This window comes from Chelonia mydas, chromosome 14, assembly GCF_015237465.2.
Source record: "Chelonia mydas isolate rCheMyd1 chromosome 14, rCheMyd1.pri.v2, whole genome shotgun sequence".
Taxonomy (NCBI): Eukaryota; Metazoa; Chordata; order Testudines; family Cheloniidae; genus Chelonia; species Chelonia mydas.
The window spans coordinates 14509112-14527410 of record NC_051254.2 but is presented as its reverse complement, the minus strand read 5'-3'; the positions used below and the strand labels follow the sequence as shown (position 1 = coordinate 14527410).

General features: G+C 43.6%; 1 protein-coding gene across 2 annotated transcripts; it reads right to left on the bottom strand.

The window, feature by feature from the left end:
- Positions 1–5443: 5443 nt before the first annotated feature.
- On the bottom strand, positions 5444–18299 carry KCTD2 (potassium channel tetramerization domain containing 2). 2 transcript variants are annotated; one of them, XM_007065040.4, is made up of 6 exons: positions 17710–18161; positions 14570–14678; positions 13718–13809; positions 12505–12600; positions 10303–10428; positions 5444–9179 (listed from the first exon to the last, which is right to left on the bottom strand). In XM_007065040.4, exons 1-6 carry the CDS (start codon positions 18019–18021, stop codon positions 9150–9152), a joined length of 765 nt encoding a protein of 254 aa, XP_007065102.2. In that variant the 5' UTR covers positions 18022–18161; the 3' UTR covers positions 5444–9149. The 2 variants fall into 2 exon arrangements, 1 of the variants encoding a protein (XP_007065102.2); XR_005227501.2 differs by having other exon boundaries at positions 9156–9179; positions 10303–10447; positions 17710–18299.

The following is an 18299-nucleotide window of genomic DNA, read 5'->3' as shown; positions in this document are numbered from 1 at the left end:
GCTAAGAATTTAGGTGTATTCTTATCACTTGGCTATTTATAGAGGTATAAAAAAGAGAATCAAAATCACTGTCTCCCAGTGTAAGGTCCTTCTCTTACTGTGACAGTCTGAGGCCCTGTGCTTAGGCTAAGGCCTTTGGCTAAGCAACAGAGGCAGCCATAAGCTGGGGAGCGACCGGTCACATCCTCACATTCCAAACTAGTCACATTGAAATAAGGTGCTATTGGGCTGTTAGGCATTAATCAGGACAGGATTGTATTCCTATCGCCTCCAGAGAAAGGGAAGTGCCTAGAAGATGTAAAAGGAAACTTAGTTTGATAGCATCCTGTCTGGCAAGAACTCACTTATCAATAGCTGGGATGTGAAATCCTCATTTCTGTGTTTGTTCTATCACTGTAGTCCCCATTTCCCCATTGTTTGTCTGTATAATCTCTGGTTCTGTGATTGTTTCTGTCTGCTGTATAATTAATTTTGCTGGGTGTAAACTAATTAAGGTGGTGGGATATAATTGGTTAAATAATCATGTTACAATATGTTAGGATTGGTTAGTTAAATTTCAGTAAAATGATTGGTTAAGGTATAGCTAAGCAGAACTCAAGTTTTACTATATAGTCTGCAGTCAATCAAGGTGTGTGGATGTGTGTGGGGGAAATGGGAACAGGGAATGGGGGTGGGGAAATTGGAGTCATGTTTGGCTAAGGGCAGGAATGGGAACAGGGACACAGGTGTAAGGCTGTGTGGTGTCAGAGCTGGGAAGGGGGACACTAAGGAAGGAAACTGGAATCATGCTTGCTGGAAGTTCACCCCAATAAACATCGAATTGTTTGCACCTTTGGACTTCAGGTATTGTTGCTCTCTGTTCATGCGAGAAGGACCAGGGAAGTAAGTGGGTGAAGGAATAAGCCCCCTGGTTCAATGGCTCTCAGCACTCCCACTATACAAATTGTTCCAGCGCCCCGTAGGTAAGTTGTTCCAATAGTTCATTACCGTTACTGTTAAAAATGTGCACCTTATTTCCAGTGTGAATGTGTGTAGCTGATTACTCCTTTATCTGCTGGGTTAAAGAGCCCTTTCATTTCAGGTATCTTGCACCCCCACACATGGGTGTGTATTCTTCTTTTTTTTTTTTTAAACAACAAACCAACCAACCATGTGGCCCTTCTCTAGTCCCTTTCATTTAAAGATCTCCATGCACTTCCCAGACGTTAAGCTTCACAATCACTAAATAAAGTATTTGTCATTGTCTCCAGCTTACAGAAGTGGACACTGAGGCACAGAACAGTCAAGTGACTTTCTCACAGTCACTGAGAGTACGTCTACACAGCAGCTGGCCCACACTGCAGGGCTCAGTGTAGGTATTTGGGCTGGAGTCTGGGCTCTGAGACCATGTGAAGGCGGGGGGGGGGGGGGAGAGGGTCTCAGAGCCTGGGCTCTAACCCAAATGTGAACATCAACATTGCTACTTTATAACCTGAGCCTGCATCAGCTGACCTGGGCTCTGAAATCAGTGCTGCAGGGTTTTTTTTTAATCACAGTGTAGACATATGAGCTGGGAATGATAGTCGGGAGTCCTAGGTCCCATGTCCTACACTATCGATAGATGTACTTCTCTGTATCTAGGCAAATACACTTCTGCTTGAGCAGTTCCTTTCTGTGGATCAATCTGCCTGCATGGCTCTTTCCTTGCTTCCTAGCTTGGTGGGCCTGTGGGGACAGCATACTCTATTGCTGTGTGATAATAGTGAGGGAATAGTACAAGAACTCATAATGTTGAGTCTTTGTTAGCTAGGAGAAGGATGGTCACAATAACAAGACCAGGGACACTAAGATCAGCATGAACAGTCATAGTTGGAGTTTTTCCCAGTAGCGCCACATAGAGGTTGGCTACTACAAGTCTATCTTTTTGAGGTATTGGCAGCCCACCAAAAAGACACAAGGGATCAGAGCAAGGGGAACATGAGGAAATGCAGGACCCCAACCCAGGTGTGGACTGTTCTCTAGCACAGTTGAGCAGGTGCAGAGACCATATGTCCCTTTGGAAAGCCTGAAGGACCACAAACAGGCTACTTTGGAGAGGGCAAGAGACAACCCTCCTCATTCAGCTGAGATACTCAAATTCATTGGGCTGAAAGACTCTGAGGGAAGAACTATTTTTCAGGACAAATTCAGTTTTGGACTAAATGAGCTCATCTCCCATTGCAATCAACAGTGACTGGCTTATGGAAGGGCTGAATTTGGGCCATTCTCTTGACATGGCAAAAACCGCCTGTAGAAGATGATAGTTCATCATGTCATTACTATATTTTTAAAGACATGAAATCTTGTTAATTTCCTATAGAATATTCCAGTGGGTAGTAGGTGGTGACCAATCCAAAGATTTACAAAGTGAACAGATTTTATGGGCCTACCAATTCTGGGTCAGTGATCATTCTATCGCAAAGCCAGACTGTGTCAAATGCCCCATACTTACCTGATCTATTTAGATATGAGGTCACTCATGCCTCCCCATGCCAATGAGGAAGCAGTTACATGGCAATACCAAAGGATATTCCCGACAGTTGTCACTCAGACAGCCTGGCGCCCCTTCCAATGCCAAGTCACTGATTGGTTTTTGTTCTCCCTGGCCCTTTAGCAGCTCCTCCTGAGGACTCCCTTCCAGGAGGCAGCCCTTCATGGGACAGCGAAGTCTTCTGGATGACCTCATAATCCAAACTCAAGCTTCACTGAATATTCCAATTATGATGCCATCAGATAGCGTGATCCACTGGAGAGGCTGAATTTACTCTGCCATTTCCTTGGAAGAAGGGCGCTGGAATGAACCTCAGAGGAGCTGCACAGGGAGTGGAGACACTAGACTAGCAGCAGGCACAGAAATGTGGCAGTGTTCCTTTCTGACGAGTTCTGCTTCTTAAAAGCTCTTGGGCAAAGCTCTAGGCTGCAACTGGAGGCCAGCTATGTTGCAACATGCAGCCCAACTATACTCCCTCCTTCAGGGTTCAAAAAAGAACTAGATACATTCATGGAGGATAGGTCCATCAATGGCTATTAGCCAGGATGGGCAGGGATGATGTCCCTAACCTCTGTTCGCGAGAATCAGGGATTGGGCGACAGGATGGATCACTTGATGATTACCTGTTCTGTTCATACCCGCTGAAGCACCTGGCATTGGCCACTGTCGGAAGACAGGATACTGGGCTAGATGAATCTTTGGTCTGACTCAGTGTGGCTGCTCTTATGTTCTCCCTCCCCTACTGCACTGGATCCGAACACTCCTGAACTTTAGAAAACTTCAGAGCCTATGCCCATGCAGAAATAGTAAGAGCTGTATGTATGTAGTAGTAAGAGCGGGTTTCTTCACATGGGTTCACTTTCATCTCGTGGTTAAAAAATAGCTCACAATAGATCTTGTAACATGCCTGCTGTGGGGAGCAAAGAAATGGCTTGAAAACAGAGATAAATATTTGGAATAGCTCAAGTTTGAGGATAGTTAATATCACAAGGGACAGATTTCTTCCCCAGATTCCACCAAGTTGTGGTCTCCACAGCAACCCACCTAGTGACCATGTATTTTCAGTCTGATGCAGCCATATTAAACTGTTAGTTGTGGAAAACCATCTACCCTGCTGACAAAGAGTCTGAACTATTTTTCTGATACTGTACTCACACAAGTCAGAATCTGTAAACGCTTTGACAGTTTTATAGGTGCAGGTTAAGAGGGCAAAAGCTGAGCAATTGAGGTGCAGTTATAAATGGACTTCCTATTTTGAAATGCTGCTTACAGGGCTTGCTTTGTTGTGAATACCAATGAATGTACAGAGACAGGGTGGGGGAGGTAGTATCTTTTACTGGGCCAACTTCTGTTGGTGAGACACACAAGCTTTTGAGCATACACAGAGCTCTTCTGCAGCTAGCTCGAAAGCTTCTCTCTCTCACCAACAGAAGTTGGTCCAATAAAAGATATTCCCTCGCTCATCCTGGGAGCAACACTGCATACAATGAATGTACATGCAGACACAATCCAACGTCCTATTCTGCCAAAACAGTTGGCATTTTGAACGTGAAACTATTGCTAGCTGTGGTCTGTCACCTTCCGAGGCCGGTCAGGGGCTTGGGAAAAGCTTTTGAGTTCAGTTCGCCAACAGCTCCTGGACCATAATCGAAATAATTTAAGACGTCTAGTTTAAAGAGATCTTCATAACCAGAACCCCAACATAGATGACCTGATAGATGCTGCTAATGTTACAGTGATTAGACACTGTTAGGTAAGCGTTCAAAACTCCAGCAGTCCTCCTCCCACTAAGGCTCCAAACATGCACCAGTGGAGGCAAACTCGGGGGGAGTCCCTACTGTGGTCAAGGCTTTGCCAGCTGCAGGAACAGAGTTGGTGGCAGAAATGGACCTTAAGAAGGAAAATAGTTTTGTGGTTAGAGCAAGAGCCTAGCAGTTCCTTGTTCCTAGTTTCTTTTCCCAGCTTTGCTGATTCTCTGGATGATCTTGAGCAAATCACTTCTCCATTCTGGTACTGAAGGGAGGCTTATTTTACATTTAGTACTTTGAGATCCCAGCACAAGGATGACCATAGACAGAAGTTTTAAGACGGTCCCGAACTCCCACATGCTGATCTCCTGAAGCAAAAGCCATGAAAGGAAAAAAAGGGGATAGGGACCTTGCTCTTGGAGGTAGGCTGTCACCAGAGCAGAGCTATTAGTGCTAAGCAGAGAGCCAGAGCAGCATCTGGAACAGATGTAGGAGGCAGCAACAGCTTGACTCCAAAATTCAGACATTTATTTTCTGAGGGGCAGTTTCTGCTTGGAAATCTGAGACAAACACACACTGGCTTTCAGGCTCACTACAGGCAGACTGAATTTTTAAATCTTATTTAGTTCCTTCCCTGCTCTCTCCCCCACTCAGATTGTCCATCTGTTGGTTCCTCTGTGTTTCAAGCCTTTCTGAAAATCAATCCCTGTAAACAGGAAACAAATTGAATCTCTGCTAATCCATCAATCCTGCTTAAGAGACAAATCAGGAAAATGCTGGGTGCATTATGATAGGGGTAATGTAATAACTATTTAAAATACCTTCAAGAAGTAATGAAGACCATTTTTACTGTTAAACACTGATGTGCAATCTCTTTCCAAATGGACACTTGTAGATCACCACTTTTATGGGGGGGGGGCGCGGAAGAAAGTGTTTTCTGTCTTTTGTGCTTCATGATGTACAGAGGTCTAAGAGGTGGTGGTGTTTGAGGATTTTTTGGTCATTCTTCCCCTTTGCTTTTTACCATGTAACCTCTACAGCTGTGTACTGTGAGTTTACACCAAAGCATCCTTCCTTCCAAGTGTGTGTTAGGCAGTGGAGTAAAACAGGTGTTCAGAAAGTTCTCTGAAAAGACGACAGCCTAGTTTAAAAAGTCAATACAAACAAAGCAGCAGGACACAAGACATTAGTTCAAACTTCCAACCCATTTCAGAATCTTTATTGAAAAAAAAATTAATCACAGCATCTGAATCATTATTCAAACACATTTAATAAACAAAGAGAAACAGTAGCAAAGGGCACTGACATGTGACAAACTGTACAAAACCTCTGGGTTTGCAGGCAAAACCTGAGGGTGAGGAGCCCATGGCCAAGCTGCAGAGGTCTGAGGAGCTGTGCCCCCACCCCTGTGGCTAACCCCCCCCACTTCCCCTCGGACCACTCAGTCACCCCTGAGAAGATTGATTTAAAAATGTGCAGAAACAAAGACACTTTCAGAGAAGGTTAATTCCAGTCTCCCCATAATGGAACGATTTAGGCCACTGGGAAATTAGATAAAACTCACTATCCATTCCCAGTGCTAATGCTTTAAGTGAACCTTCCCAAGAGATACAAAACCCCACAGCTATCTATCAGACCTCCTACCACTGCTTCCCCCCTCCCACTCACCATAATATACTGCCCTCTAGGGTCAACAGGAGTGATTCGATGTGATCCCCCCCACTTCCGGCCAGTTTTAGTTTGAGGAGATAGTTGCGACTGAGCAAAAGGAACTGGAATGAAAAGCCCTGTCTCCAGCAGTGCAGTGATGCAACTAGTTTGGAATGTGGAGACCAAGTGAGACCAGTTCTTCAGACTTTCATAGGGCTAAAGGTGACCTATCACAGACAGTAAAGAGGAGAAACTCCCAGCTAGGTGATCTGGGAAAGCATCCTGCTCTAGATGGACTGCAAGTCCTTGTACCTACAGGAGTCCATAGCCTCCCAGGAGACTAGAACAGTCCCTTTGTATCACCAAAGAATTTGAGATCCAGTGAGGATGCAAATGACAGGAATCATTTTCTACAAGATAACTCATTCCATTGGATTTTAAGAAGAAGAAAAGGCAATTTGGGTTCCAGTGGGGCATTAAATCCACTGACAAGCTCTAACAATTCTCATTGGAGAGGGAAGTTGGGGAGAGAACAGGATTTAACTTTTGTAGTCTGTTCCCCAGGTATCTGGCAGAAATGTTCAGTCCATTGCAACTTATACAGGACACACTGAACTGGTCTTGGCCTGTTGTAACTACCAGGTTCTTCTTCTGGTTTGTTTTACTGGAGCCGTTCTGGTGTGGAGAAGGTAGGGCGGTAATATTTTTCAAACTGCTATTCTGACAGCAGGCACTCCTCAAATGGGCTTCATGAGGCATGGTGTTTTTGATGACCCCCCCCCCAAAAAAAAACAATGAGGTATCATTCTGTCAACTCCCACTGTACTGGATAAAACATCACCCTCCAAGCAAACCTAGCACAGCTTCGTACCCACCAGCTTGAACAGCAAGTCAGTTGGGCTTGTATTGACTGTGTCTGACAGGGCAGCTAAGTTACTCCTGCTATCATTAGTCTGATCTTTCTTGACTTTCCCAACTTCCCCTTCTCCCTGGGGGGTGGGGGGGAGGAAGATAGATGATGGTCTGAAGGCTAGTGTGATATGTGGCTTTTATGCTGCTAAACTGCATAATGCATTTTTTTTATTTCTCAGCTGTGACCACAAACTGACAAAGGCTGGGGCTACAAGCTACCCATAGATAAGAGCTATATGTACACATCACAGTGTTGTTTAGGCCCAGCCAAGGCATCCAGTCCAATCACACTGACACCATTTCATCATGTGACAGACCGGGAAAATGGGGGAGTAGGAAAGCTGGATTATTGAGTATGGTGCCACACCAACTGAATTTCAACAGTCCAAAACTGACACAATGTGAGTTCAAAGACATTTGGCACAGTCTGTTACCAAGACTAGGTACTACAGATAATCAACCCTCCTTCCTGAGAAAGAGGTGAAGACCCCACTGGAGGAGGTACACTGACAGCAGTGTGGGGAAAAGCCGGACTGGAGAGCATGGAGGGGTATCCCTCTGAATTTCTTTCCTGCACCTTGTTCATGAAAAGGTCATCCATACCCTCAGAAGCCACTGCTTGCTGCCCCCTGCCCCAAATCAACAAGAAGACAGGATGGGAAACTTCCCTATGCACAAAACACTGACAAGACCACAGTGAGCCCAATTCCTTCAGGGAGAATCCCACACGCAACAATCCAAACAAGGAATTCTGTGCTCATGGGCCTAATCCAGGAACTTCCACGATGGCCTTGCCAATGCCAGTGAATTCCAGTGTACCTGGAACTTTTGTTCAACAGCAGTTTGGGACTCTACTCAACAGCCCAGGTGCCAGATCACTGGGCTACAAAGGACAAAGCCAGGACGAAGGGAAAAACATGCAGCAAACTCCTACGAAATTCCATTTACCAGATAGGAGGGACATGTCACTGCTTAGGGATGGCACCCATTCATTGAAGGGACCAGTGAGTCCAGTTTGGCTAAGATTAGAATTAAAGAGAGAGGCACAAACGAACATTTGCACGTCCATTCAAGGCATTCCAAAAAAAGTCACAAAAGTCGACACGTCACTTTGGACAAGAAACATTACAACACTTTGGCAACTTTCACCAAGCCCCCCCAAGTCTCTGCAATGCCCCTTAGTACTTTGGGCTGACCTACTGAAGGTGGAAAACTGAGCGGGCTACAGATGTGGAATCGCCATATGTAAATAGGGGCTCTCCTCCCCAAACTGTCTGGATTTAAAACAAACCTACCTGCTTGCTACAGTACAAAATAAAGCCTCCCCTAACTCCTCCTGCTGGGAGAAGACAGCAGGAGATCAAGGGAGTCCATGCTGCTGGAGACAAACAAGGCAAAGCTGAACGTGGCAGCAACAAGTCCCTAACCTGGGTAAATCAAGTAACAACATCATGCCAGGCTAAGATAGAGCTGTGGCAAGGGACTGGAGGGGAAGTGGGACAGGATCCCTGTCACCACTCTCATCCAACCTGGAGAGAATAAAGGACAGAACCATTTACTGTGTCACTAGCATGGGCCAATGTAGATTTTTAAATATGCACGAAGAGCACTGGGCTTTGGGATATGCCAAGATCCCATATATAATAGTGCTAGCAGTAAACCCCTCCCAAGGCCCACATTAGACAGAAACAATTCCTCTCCCCGCTAGGCTTATTTTGTATCTAACTCAGCTCTCAGGAACCTGACAAGTAACAAATACAAAGCAAGAATGAAAAAAGTTTCAGTATAAAAAAAGACAGAAGTTCTTGTTTTTGTCCCTCACTTCTAAACCCTTTTCACCTGATTTGTGTGTGGGGCCAACTGGTGGGGAGGAACGCTGCAGGATATCTCCAAGTTTTCTACTTGATAAACCTGGGTACACAAAATGGCACAGCTCTAATACAAATCCTCTTTCACCCACTCCACCCCACGGGAGATTGGGCGGACTACACGGGCTCATGGACCTGAGCAACCCTCCCAAAGGCTCTGACTGGGAATCCGGCCCAGCCATTGTTGGAAAAATTCAATACAGCGCCGGCCAAGAAAACAAAAACAAACATTTGAAAAAGGGACTATCCAACTGGAAGAGTCTCTTCTTTCCTTTGTTTCCTGGGATTAGGGGGAAGCCTTTGGTTTTGACCAGAATTATTCTCTGTTGGCAGGACAGGCTCAGCTTTGCTTTGCGTTAGCTTGGTTACTGTACAAGAGCAAGGCTGAACTGCGAAGAAACGCTCTGCCCAGCTAGATTGCCCTTTTGACATCTTGGAGTATAACAGAATCAGACACGTGGATCACATCCGGGATCCTCTCTCCTGAAGAATCTGAAAAGAGAAGGACCGATGTAATAAAGGTTGAACTTGGACAAATTTGGATATTAGTTCTCATGTTTTGAAAAATGCTGTTTGTGTCAATAGGGGAAGGAAAAATTGATGGAAGAGGGGAATGTACAAAGAATCATCCAGAGTGGCTGCTGGTTTTTAAATAACTTTTATGAATGACTGATTTCCTTGGAAAAGACAGGCCTGTGATAAAAACACTTGGCTTTTGGTCACAGCAAGGCATAAAATTCTGCTGCACCTTGACAAAATCTTGTATTGTTTGAGGCTGTGTGATCTGTGCATGTTTAAAGATGCATAGTCTTGGTCCACAACGCAATTCTTTCAATTTTTCTACCCAGATACCTCACCCACTCAAATTCAACAGCATGAACTGTAGAAGGATTTTTAAAAAGTATATATTGTACTGCACAAATGTTAAGACTCTAATCCTAGTCACCTCTGTGAGGTAAGCATTATAACCATTTTACAGCTGGGAAAACAGAGGCACAGATTTTAAATGACCTGCCACAGAGCGTGTATGGCAGAGCTCAGAATGGAGTCACTAGTTCTAAGGTCTGTACTCAAGACCACTATAACCTTTGAGCCTCCCTCAGAACTTTTAGAGAAACTGGAGATAAGAGATGATAAAGCCTCTTCTAGAGACGGGTCAGTTGCATGCAGGAAGTTCAGAAGGATAGTTTCATATTTTTAAGATCCTGATCAAAGGTTGATCAAAGTAAAACAAACAAACAAACAACCTCCACTCCCTGCAATGGCTGTCAGCTAGGAAATGTGATCTGCTTCAGTCTTCCTAGTTGTGCTAACTCTTTCTTCCCTCCTTTTTACACATTTAAAAAAAACCAAAGTTCATCCCTTTTCCCCATATATCTATGGCTCAAGGTGAAATGTACAAAGAGCTTTGGATCTGGATAGATTTGCTGTAATGTCATCTAGTAAAACTGCAAATCTCACTGGAGGATGTGGGGGCGGAGGGAAAAGTGGAAGAGAATAAGTGTGTGCAATGAATTACTACTATCAACCTCATGGCATCATTAGAGCACAGAGGAATTTTTTTTTTCTGTGTACAGGGGCATTTAAAGACAACTCTCTTAACTAGGCTCCTCACCTTTGCCTTCTCACTAGGTTCGATGACAATGCCATTGGTAGAATTATTGAGCTCCCTTGAGACGACACAGAGGAATTCTGCCTGGTCCTCGTTTCCATAGTTATAGGAAGATCCAATGCTGATTAACTGAAGAACAGGAAAATAACTGAGAGAGGATGTAAGGATTAATGCAACAATAGCCAATGGATTTTGCTTTGTCCTTGTTATCACCTTGTGAGTGGCTGGTTGAACCCAGTCAGAACTAAAGTTTCAACAGGACAAATCTCTGGGGTATGAACTTGTGTAATAAGCTTTCCCGTCAAATAGTATGTATATTCTTGGTCCATGACTGGAAGTGCTACAGAGCCCCCTGGTGGTGGCTGAACTCGGAGAAAATTCCATGAAAAGATAACTTGGAAAGCTGAGATCAATTTTCCAATTCATGAAAAAATTGAAAATACTGATCACATTTTGCAATACAAACCCTTAGCCAAATACTTCAGAGAATGGATATGCCAGGCAACGTAGGCTCTCCAGAAGGAGTCACTCCGTCCAGACAATACACCTATTTAACGAAATTCTAGGAATACAGCTTCTGACTTTTTGATGCAGAAACACAGGACAGGCAATTTATTTGTCACAAAGGTAGAACAGCATATTCCAACAACTAAAGGACACCTGGCAAACCAGCACAATTCCTTTATAATTATTACATTAAAGTGACAGCCTGGAGTAAACCGCATAGCAGTAATTTGTATTTCTCAGCCCTGCTCTTCAGACCAGCCTTGGATTTCACATCCTGAAGAAAAACAGTATGAATCTTATGTGTATTTTAATGGATACACTAGTTCTGCACAAAGGATTTTAGAAAAAGAGAACCTCACACTTATAACAAGGGATAGATGCGGATCACTGTCCCCTTAATATAATAATCATATTCGTTATTCTGCGGGTCTGAAGGAGGATTAGCCAAGCTATAATAATGGAAATGGCTTGTACAATGAATGGTGGCATTGATTTACTACTGAGGACAAAAGACTTGGTTTTAGGATGTCAATGGATTGTGTTTTCCCTATGTATTTTTACCACTTGATTGTCTAAACTATAATGAACTTAAACAGCTGCACTTCAGACCACAAATCACTGTGGATACATAGTATCCATGTTAACTAGGAAAGATATATAGCTGCTATCTGTCCTACCTCAGCTACACTGCTATTTATACTCGCCCTAGCTCTCATTGAGCTAGTGGAGTATGTGTACATAAGCAGAGGAATCACAGCCCTAGCTCATAGTGTAGATATAGCCATAGAGAGAACCTGTTAAGGGATGACAGGGGAATTGAATTCCTCACCCGAGTCAATCCTTGGCGTCTGTGTTAAGACTGCTAACAAAGAGTAAATAGTGCCAAATGAGATATGGATGCTTGTCCACTGGAAAATGGACACTGGACCATCACATTTCACAGTCTGCTAGCTGTGCAATGACCAGTTACAGCTTTTGGTCACTATTAAACTGGGCAGGATTTGAACAGATCTAGAAGTGAAGGCTGTATCCTATTAGTCCTATGAGCCATTTGGTGTCGTCATATTTCATTGCAAGCCGATGTTGCAGATCTATCTTGGCTACAGTTCAGGAACTGTCATGATATATAGACTAGCTTGGTGGCTTAAGTCCTTTGTACATCCACACAAGAGAACTGTTTGTGATTTCTGATACCAAAGTTGGGGCTGATTTATGCCCTCGGCAACTCCCTTGAAACATGGCCAGCAAACTTGTTGTGTTGTAAATGCAGCATGTTTTGCATTTGCAGGGAAAGGTATTTCTCATGTCACTCAACACTTCTCTGTGAAGGGGTTGTGCTGGTGGGCTCTGAAGAAAGTAGTTTTCACTTCTCCTGGATCCCATTATTCTCCTTGGATAAAAGCTCCACAGTGGGGCCAGGAAAAGTGGGAGGAGAGAAGAATTTCCCAAGAGTCTGACAAGGATACAATAGATCTCAAGGAAACATTATTTCCTGTTCTGGGTTCAGTAAGCTACTGTTGTTCCCCTACCAGTTATTCCATATAAGGTGGACTGATCCTGGATACAGACTCCCCGCCCCCAACAGGGAGGAGTCGTAAGAGGGGTAGTTAAACAGAAATCTAAACTCATTCCATATGCTGTTCCCACATGGGGATCCCTTTCTTTGGATATAGGAATGGCAATCATTAGCAACAGTACCTGTTCAAATTTCCATCCATCAGACATAGTGGACACCATCTGTGTAAGCTCTTCCTCTTGGCACTGCAGAACTCTGTACACATGTTTCACAGGTCCCTAAAGCACCAAGGGGGAAAAAAAAACAAAAAGCAGGAATTTTAAAATCAGGAGAGGGAGTTGGCTTCGCTGTGTTTGCTTTCAAACAAATACAGCTGAGGCTTTAGCGTCGTCTTGTAAGGAAACCTATTATAATCCTCAAGGCACAAAAGAGATCAGAAGAGGAAGAGTGAGTTGCATAGACTTTCCCAAGCTAGTCTACATTATATAGTTGAATTTTTTTTCCTGCTGAGGGTAGTGAGGATTTTGAGGTGACATTGTCAAAAGCATGTAAATGATAGGAGCCCAAATCCTCCAGGTATGTTTTGAAAATTTTACTCTTCTAGTATTGAGTCTACAAATTAAAAATAACAGTTCAGCAGCAAAAAGAATTGCAATAAAGAAATGCTGAGAGAAGATGCTGTTCTGAAAAGGCTTATATTTGATGGAAATATTAAAATTGTCTGGGAAGGACAAGAAAAGCATACCCATAGAGCTCATTTTGTAAATATAATGGGAGAGAGAATCACCCAAGTTTCCTTTCTTAGGGTTGGCTTTAGGGAAAGAGCCACCCCCAATTCAGTAACGTCCCATACCAAGGAAAGGGAGATAGACTACACTAGGCACTCACACAAACTGTTTACGCAACTTAACATTTTCTGCCAAAATAGTATCACTGCACTTTTATTAACTGCCAATTTAATAAAACATATTAAAGCAACTCCCATTCTCTAAATGGGATGCATGGCCCACATACTCATAAGATCTTCTAGTAGGTCACATAGCTATTCTGCTTTTTGGATCCCAAAGTCCCATCTATTGCCTTTGAGTCCTCATTTTCATGCCTTTTTTCAACTGACCCTATTTCCAGCCCCCTTCTATTCAATTGCTCCTGACCTCTACCTGCAAATATTGCGGAGTAGATTTGAGAGCCTGTGCCAGTAGCCATGAAGGATGCGCGCTCTCGATGATATGTTGGATCCATCAGAAAGTAGGGACACACAACTACTTGAGAGACTAAACACCAAGTCTGCTGCCATATGTCTCGCCCCACAGTGCATTGTCCCTCTGTCACACCCTTATAAATGACTGAATCCTGATAACTGAGTTTTTCTACTTAAGTTTTAACATGCATTACTTGAGAGGTTCTGTTTTCATTGTCCCGTATCCGCTCCTTCACCAGACGCACCAGGGATGCAATATTGTAAAACTCTGCTTCTTCCAGTACCCCTACAAAAATCCAAAGCAGAGGAAGGAATTCTGTTAATCAACAGAATAAGGACAATTTTATCAAAAGGATGCGGTGCATGGTATCGATTTGTAGTTAACTTTATATTTGCAATCTAGCCTGCATGTGGTACAATAAATGGATGCAGAATAGATAGTGGTATTGATTGAAGTCTGGAAGAAAATGCTGTACTCAGATGGTTATAGCCTCCTTATGTGAAAGCATATGCTATCTAACAGAAGCATACTCCCCCTTCTCTAGGATTATAGAAATCCACCAGCCTGTAATAGGGAAATACTGCTCTTTTATTGGAGGCTTTTGGCAAAATAGGTTTAGCCATCTCAAATCAATCTGTTTCATTATCTCAGCATATTACAAAAAGCCATTAATGTCTCTGGACACACAGGACTGCAGTTTTTGAAAAGAGAGAACAGGAGAGATCATTCTTAGAGAATGTCTCCTCTTTCTCAAAAAGTACAATTTGCTGTTCAAAGCCAATGAGTTAAGCATAGCAAGGATAGCCTGCATTACGATCTAGAGGTCTCTGCTTCCAGTATATATCGGCTTCATCTTATTCATGAGCGTCTTAGTGGGAATCTAAAAGAAAACACAGTATTATTGCAAAATGGAGCTTTCGCACAAGGCACCATGTTAATGTATTAGGAAGCCTCCACACCCAGACTAGCTCTAGGCAATGACTGGCAAGTCAAAAAATGCCAATGGGGCATTTACAGTTGTTCGTTCTGCAATAAATTTTCTTACCTTCTTCTGCCAACTCCTTGTTTATTATGAGTTTTCCATGTCGGAGGTAGTTCAGGATCGGACCAAAATAAGTGGGATCCCTGTCGATGAGATATGCCCCGGTCTCATCCTGTGAAACACACATGGGAGTCAAGCTAGATGCCCCCCTACACTGGGACTCCTAAAATTACTAACCCCCTGAAGCTGTATTGGTGTTAACAATGATGAGAAAACTTTGCAAAATGTCTGTAGTGTAGACAGGCCCATGTTTGCAGTATTGAGTAGTGTTCAGGGTGGGGAAGGTCTGAATGTACAGTATGGCAAGTGAGCCTGTCTATACTAATTTTCTTTCTACAACTTCTGATCCAGCATGAGTACCTATTAAAGTGAACCAGAGAAGTTGGTGTGTGGGAGCAATAGCATGAAATAGAGCATCCTGATCACAGGAATTGGGTTTTCTTTCATGTAAAAAGAGGCAACTCCAATTTTTTTTTAAATAACCTTCTGTTTATATGTAAATACCAATCTCAAAACCTTATACTAACTCCTAAATGCCTTTTCATTTATCTGAAAATTACACCAAGGCCAAAGGACGCTTTGGGAATCAGGCAATCTCCACAATGCAAATTAGCATCAGCTCTAAAATTCAACTACTCTGAAATGGCTCGTTCCATAAAATATATCTTTTGAACAAAACTTCCTTGAACACAGTCCAAATCTCAGCTTATCACTCAAGATACAGATTTAACATTTTACTCATTTCTCTCTCTAAATCATATTTCCATAGACAGACAGTCCTTGTTAATCTTTATTTCAAATCTCTATCTTTACATACCATGCTGGATTCAGCATGTCTGTATGTACCAATTAATCTCTTAGATGCGACTACTGGCACAAATATCTTCTCCTAAAGCACCAAATGCTACTGATGAGGTTTAGAAATAAATAATATTTCTACTGTCCTTTACAGACAAATAAGATAGTCCGTGACCTGAATATATTACAACTTTAGAACATAATCTTGCAAACTCTATCTCAAGGGAGGCAATGGGGACTACTCTTATGAATATTTGCTGGAGTGGGCCCAATAATTAGACATAATGTGATAACAGACAGCAATAAACAATTAGTAGGATTCGGGGGAGGGTTACAATAAGGTAACATGTTTGTCTTGGTGGTTCCAATATTTATTGATATTGAAATTTTAAAAATATTTGACTGTTTATGTACTAAGCCCCAAATCCTATAACTGGATCCATGCAGCAGGCATGAAACCTAGGCACCTTAAAGGACAAATGTTTTTTCCTGTAAGTCAAAATAAATAAAAATATAGGTCAGATTAGCACTTACGCAGCACTGTGACAACAGGGACAAACGTTATTGCTCCTACAAAAACTGCAGTCTTTTTATGTCAGTCTGCTTTTTGTTTCTGTGACTTGTTCAATCAGAAAACAAAACAATGTTTCTGAGGAAATTAAAGAAAAATAAGACACATACAACCCAGCCTTCACTGAAAATTATTAATGGTTTGCATCTCCTCTGGACACATTGATTTCTAAACTATGCAACAGACACTTCGAGCATCTCCTTATTTTTCCACTTCTTAAAATCAACATTGCAATAATAAGTTAGATCTATGTTGGGCCTTTCCCAGTGCACAACATTATAAAATTATCAACAATTAACAGGTGAAAGAAAACATATCTTGAACCAAGCTTAACGTGTTGACACACAATAACAGCACAGACCTTTTTGAAATACACTTTGATGCAGCAAGCATTCATGATCATTACAAGTAGGGCACAGTCCTGTTTTTAAACACCACAGACTGGTTCAACTTATTTTGTTCATTGAGCAAATTAGGTGCTACTGAGATTGGGGCAGTCTGCTTTATAGCAGAATAAATGTGTGTCCCCCCCACCCCCAAAGCCCCTTCTTACTCTCAAAAAGAAAAGGAGTACTTGTGGCATCTTAGAGACTAACAAATTTAACCTTCTTACTCTGTACTGAGATACTAAGGTAATGGGAGCTATTACAATAATAATTTTAATAAATATAACAATTAATAAACAGATTGACAGGCAGAAATTTTAACTCCTGATTAATCTTGTAGTTGGGAAGAAGGAGCGTTTTTTAATTCTGTATCTAATCTCTCTCTAAAGTGTTTTGTGAGAATTATATAAAGAATATGATAGAAAATAAAGATTGCGGTTCCCAACATAATGAAATTTGTGAATTATTTGTGAAATTCCCAGCAGGGGTGGGAGGTTGAAATCTGAGTTTTCAAAGCCGCAGACCAAAGTAAATAGATATATAATACACTTAGTAAGTAATAAAGCAAACCACTGATGAATATAAAGAAAAGGAGAAATGACAAATATATTCCTAGGCTGAGAAAAGTTACTAAATACTTGATCCAGAGAACAGACAAGTGTTTTATAATTGATGAGGACTTACCTAAACTCATTAGTCCTTGTAAATAAGTCATTGTTTAGGTGGCAGCCTAAAGGATTTGGGGGCATGTGATACACTTATCTGTGCTGAGTATACAAGGGTGTGGGGAAAAAAGCTGGTAGTTAGCTTTGTGATGTGGGTATAGCTGCAGTGGAATAGTATAGGAGACAGTAATAGGTTGTGTCTATGTCTATCTCCTTTTATGACAGCAGATGTAGCAGAGGAAAGATTTATGCTCACAGCAGATGATCTGGATGAGAGGGGTACGGTTGGTGTTTATGCTGGGTGAATAAATGCCCACAGCTTCAACCCCCTCAAACTGTCTGATCAGAGCTAGGTCCCCTCCCACCAGCAGAAGTAGCACAAAGCCTAGACTGGTGTGTGTGCGTGAGAGGAGCCTGCTGTGAATGGAAGGGGCGTTAGAGGCTGTAGGGAGACGCTGCCCCCCACTATTTGGGCGTGCTGGTGGTTATGGCTCACACGGGTTAAGTGTGGTTTTGTATGTATGTATGTGGTTTTGTCCTGCTATTTCCTGGCGGAAGGGGAGGCACGGACCGCTCTGGATCTCTAGCGGGGGGCAGGTGAGTCGGTTTGGGGGAGGGATGAAGCTTCCGTGAGGGTGCGATAGGGAGTGTGGTCTCCATAGGAGTTTGCACGGCGTCGGGGGTTTCTACGGCGCCCGTTGCCCGCCCCGCGCAGCCCCTCACCTTGTCCGAGCTCAGCTCGGGCCCGTCCTGGCAGCAGAGGCGGCACAGGAAGGACTTAGGCTCCCGACACAGGGTCTGCCGGGTGCTCACGAAGTATGTGCCGCCCACATTGAGCCGGACCCACTTGGAGCCGGACCCAGGCTTGTCCGGGACGGGCGGCTCGGAGCTACGCGGGGACAGCCCCCCTGCGGAACAGGCAGGCCCGGTGAGGCGAGGGCTCGGCGGCCCAGGAGGAACCGGGATGCCCCCCAGCACCGGGCTGGGCGTACGGCCCCGGGCCGGCCCATCCCCCGCCGCCATCAGCTCTGCCATCCTGGACCGTGACTTCCTGGGGAGTCCCAGGCGAGGGCGGCCACCCTCGCTCAGCGCCGGGGGGAGAGTTGGGTCCGGCACCCGGCAGCCATCGCTCCCCTCACAACTGCCCCTCTCCCCTTCCCCCTCCCAGGAAGAGCCGGACTTGACTTCCGGGTCACCAGCGGCCTCCGAGTCACACCAAATTCCTCACGCGTCGCACGTAAACCAACGGCTATTCTGTGCTAAGGGGGTACTCCCCAGGCGCAAGGCGGTAAAGAAAAACACAGGAATACAAT

Coding starts and splice junctions, on each gene's coding strand:
- KCTD2 (XM_007065040.4), bottom strand. CDS start 18,021: ATGGCAGAGCTGATGGCGGCGGGGGATGGGCCGGCCCGGGGCCGTACG. Junction 14,679..17,709: donor CCGAGCTGAGCTCGGACAAG/GTGAGGGGCTGC, acceptor TGTGTTTCACAG/GATGAGACCGGGGCATATCT. Junction 12,601..13,717: donor ATGAAAACAGAACCTCTCAA/GTAATGCATGTT, acceptor TTGGTGCTTTAG/GGACCTGTGAAACATGTGTA.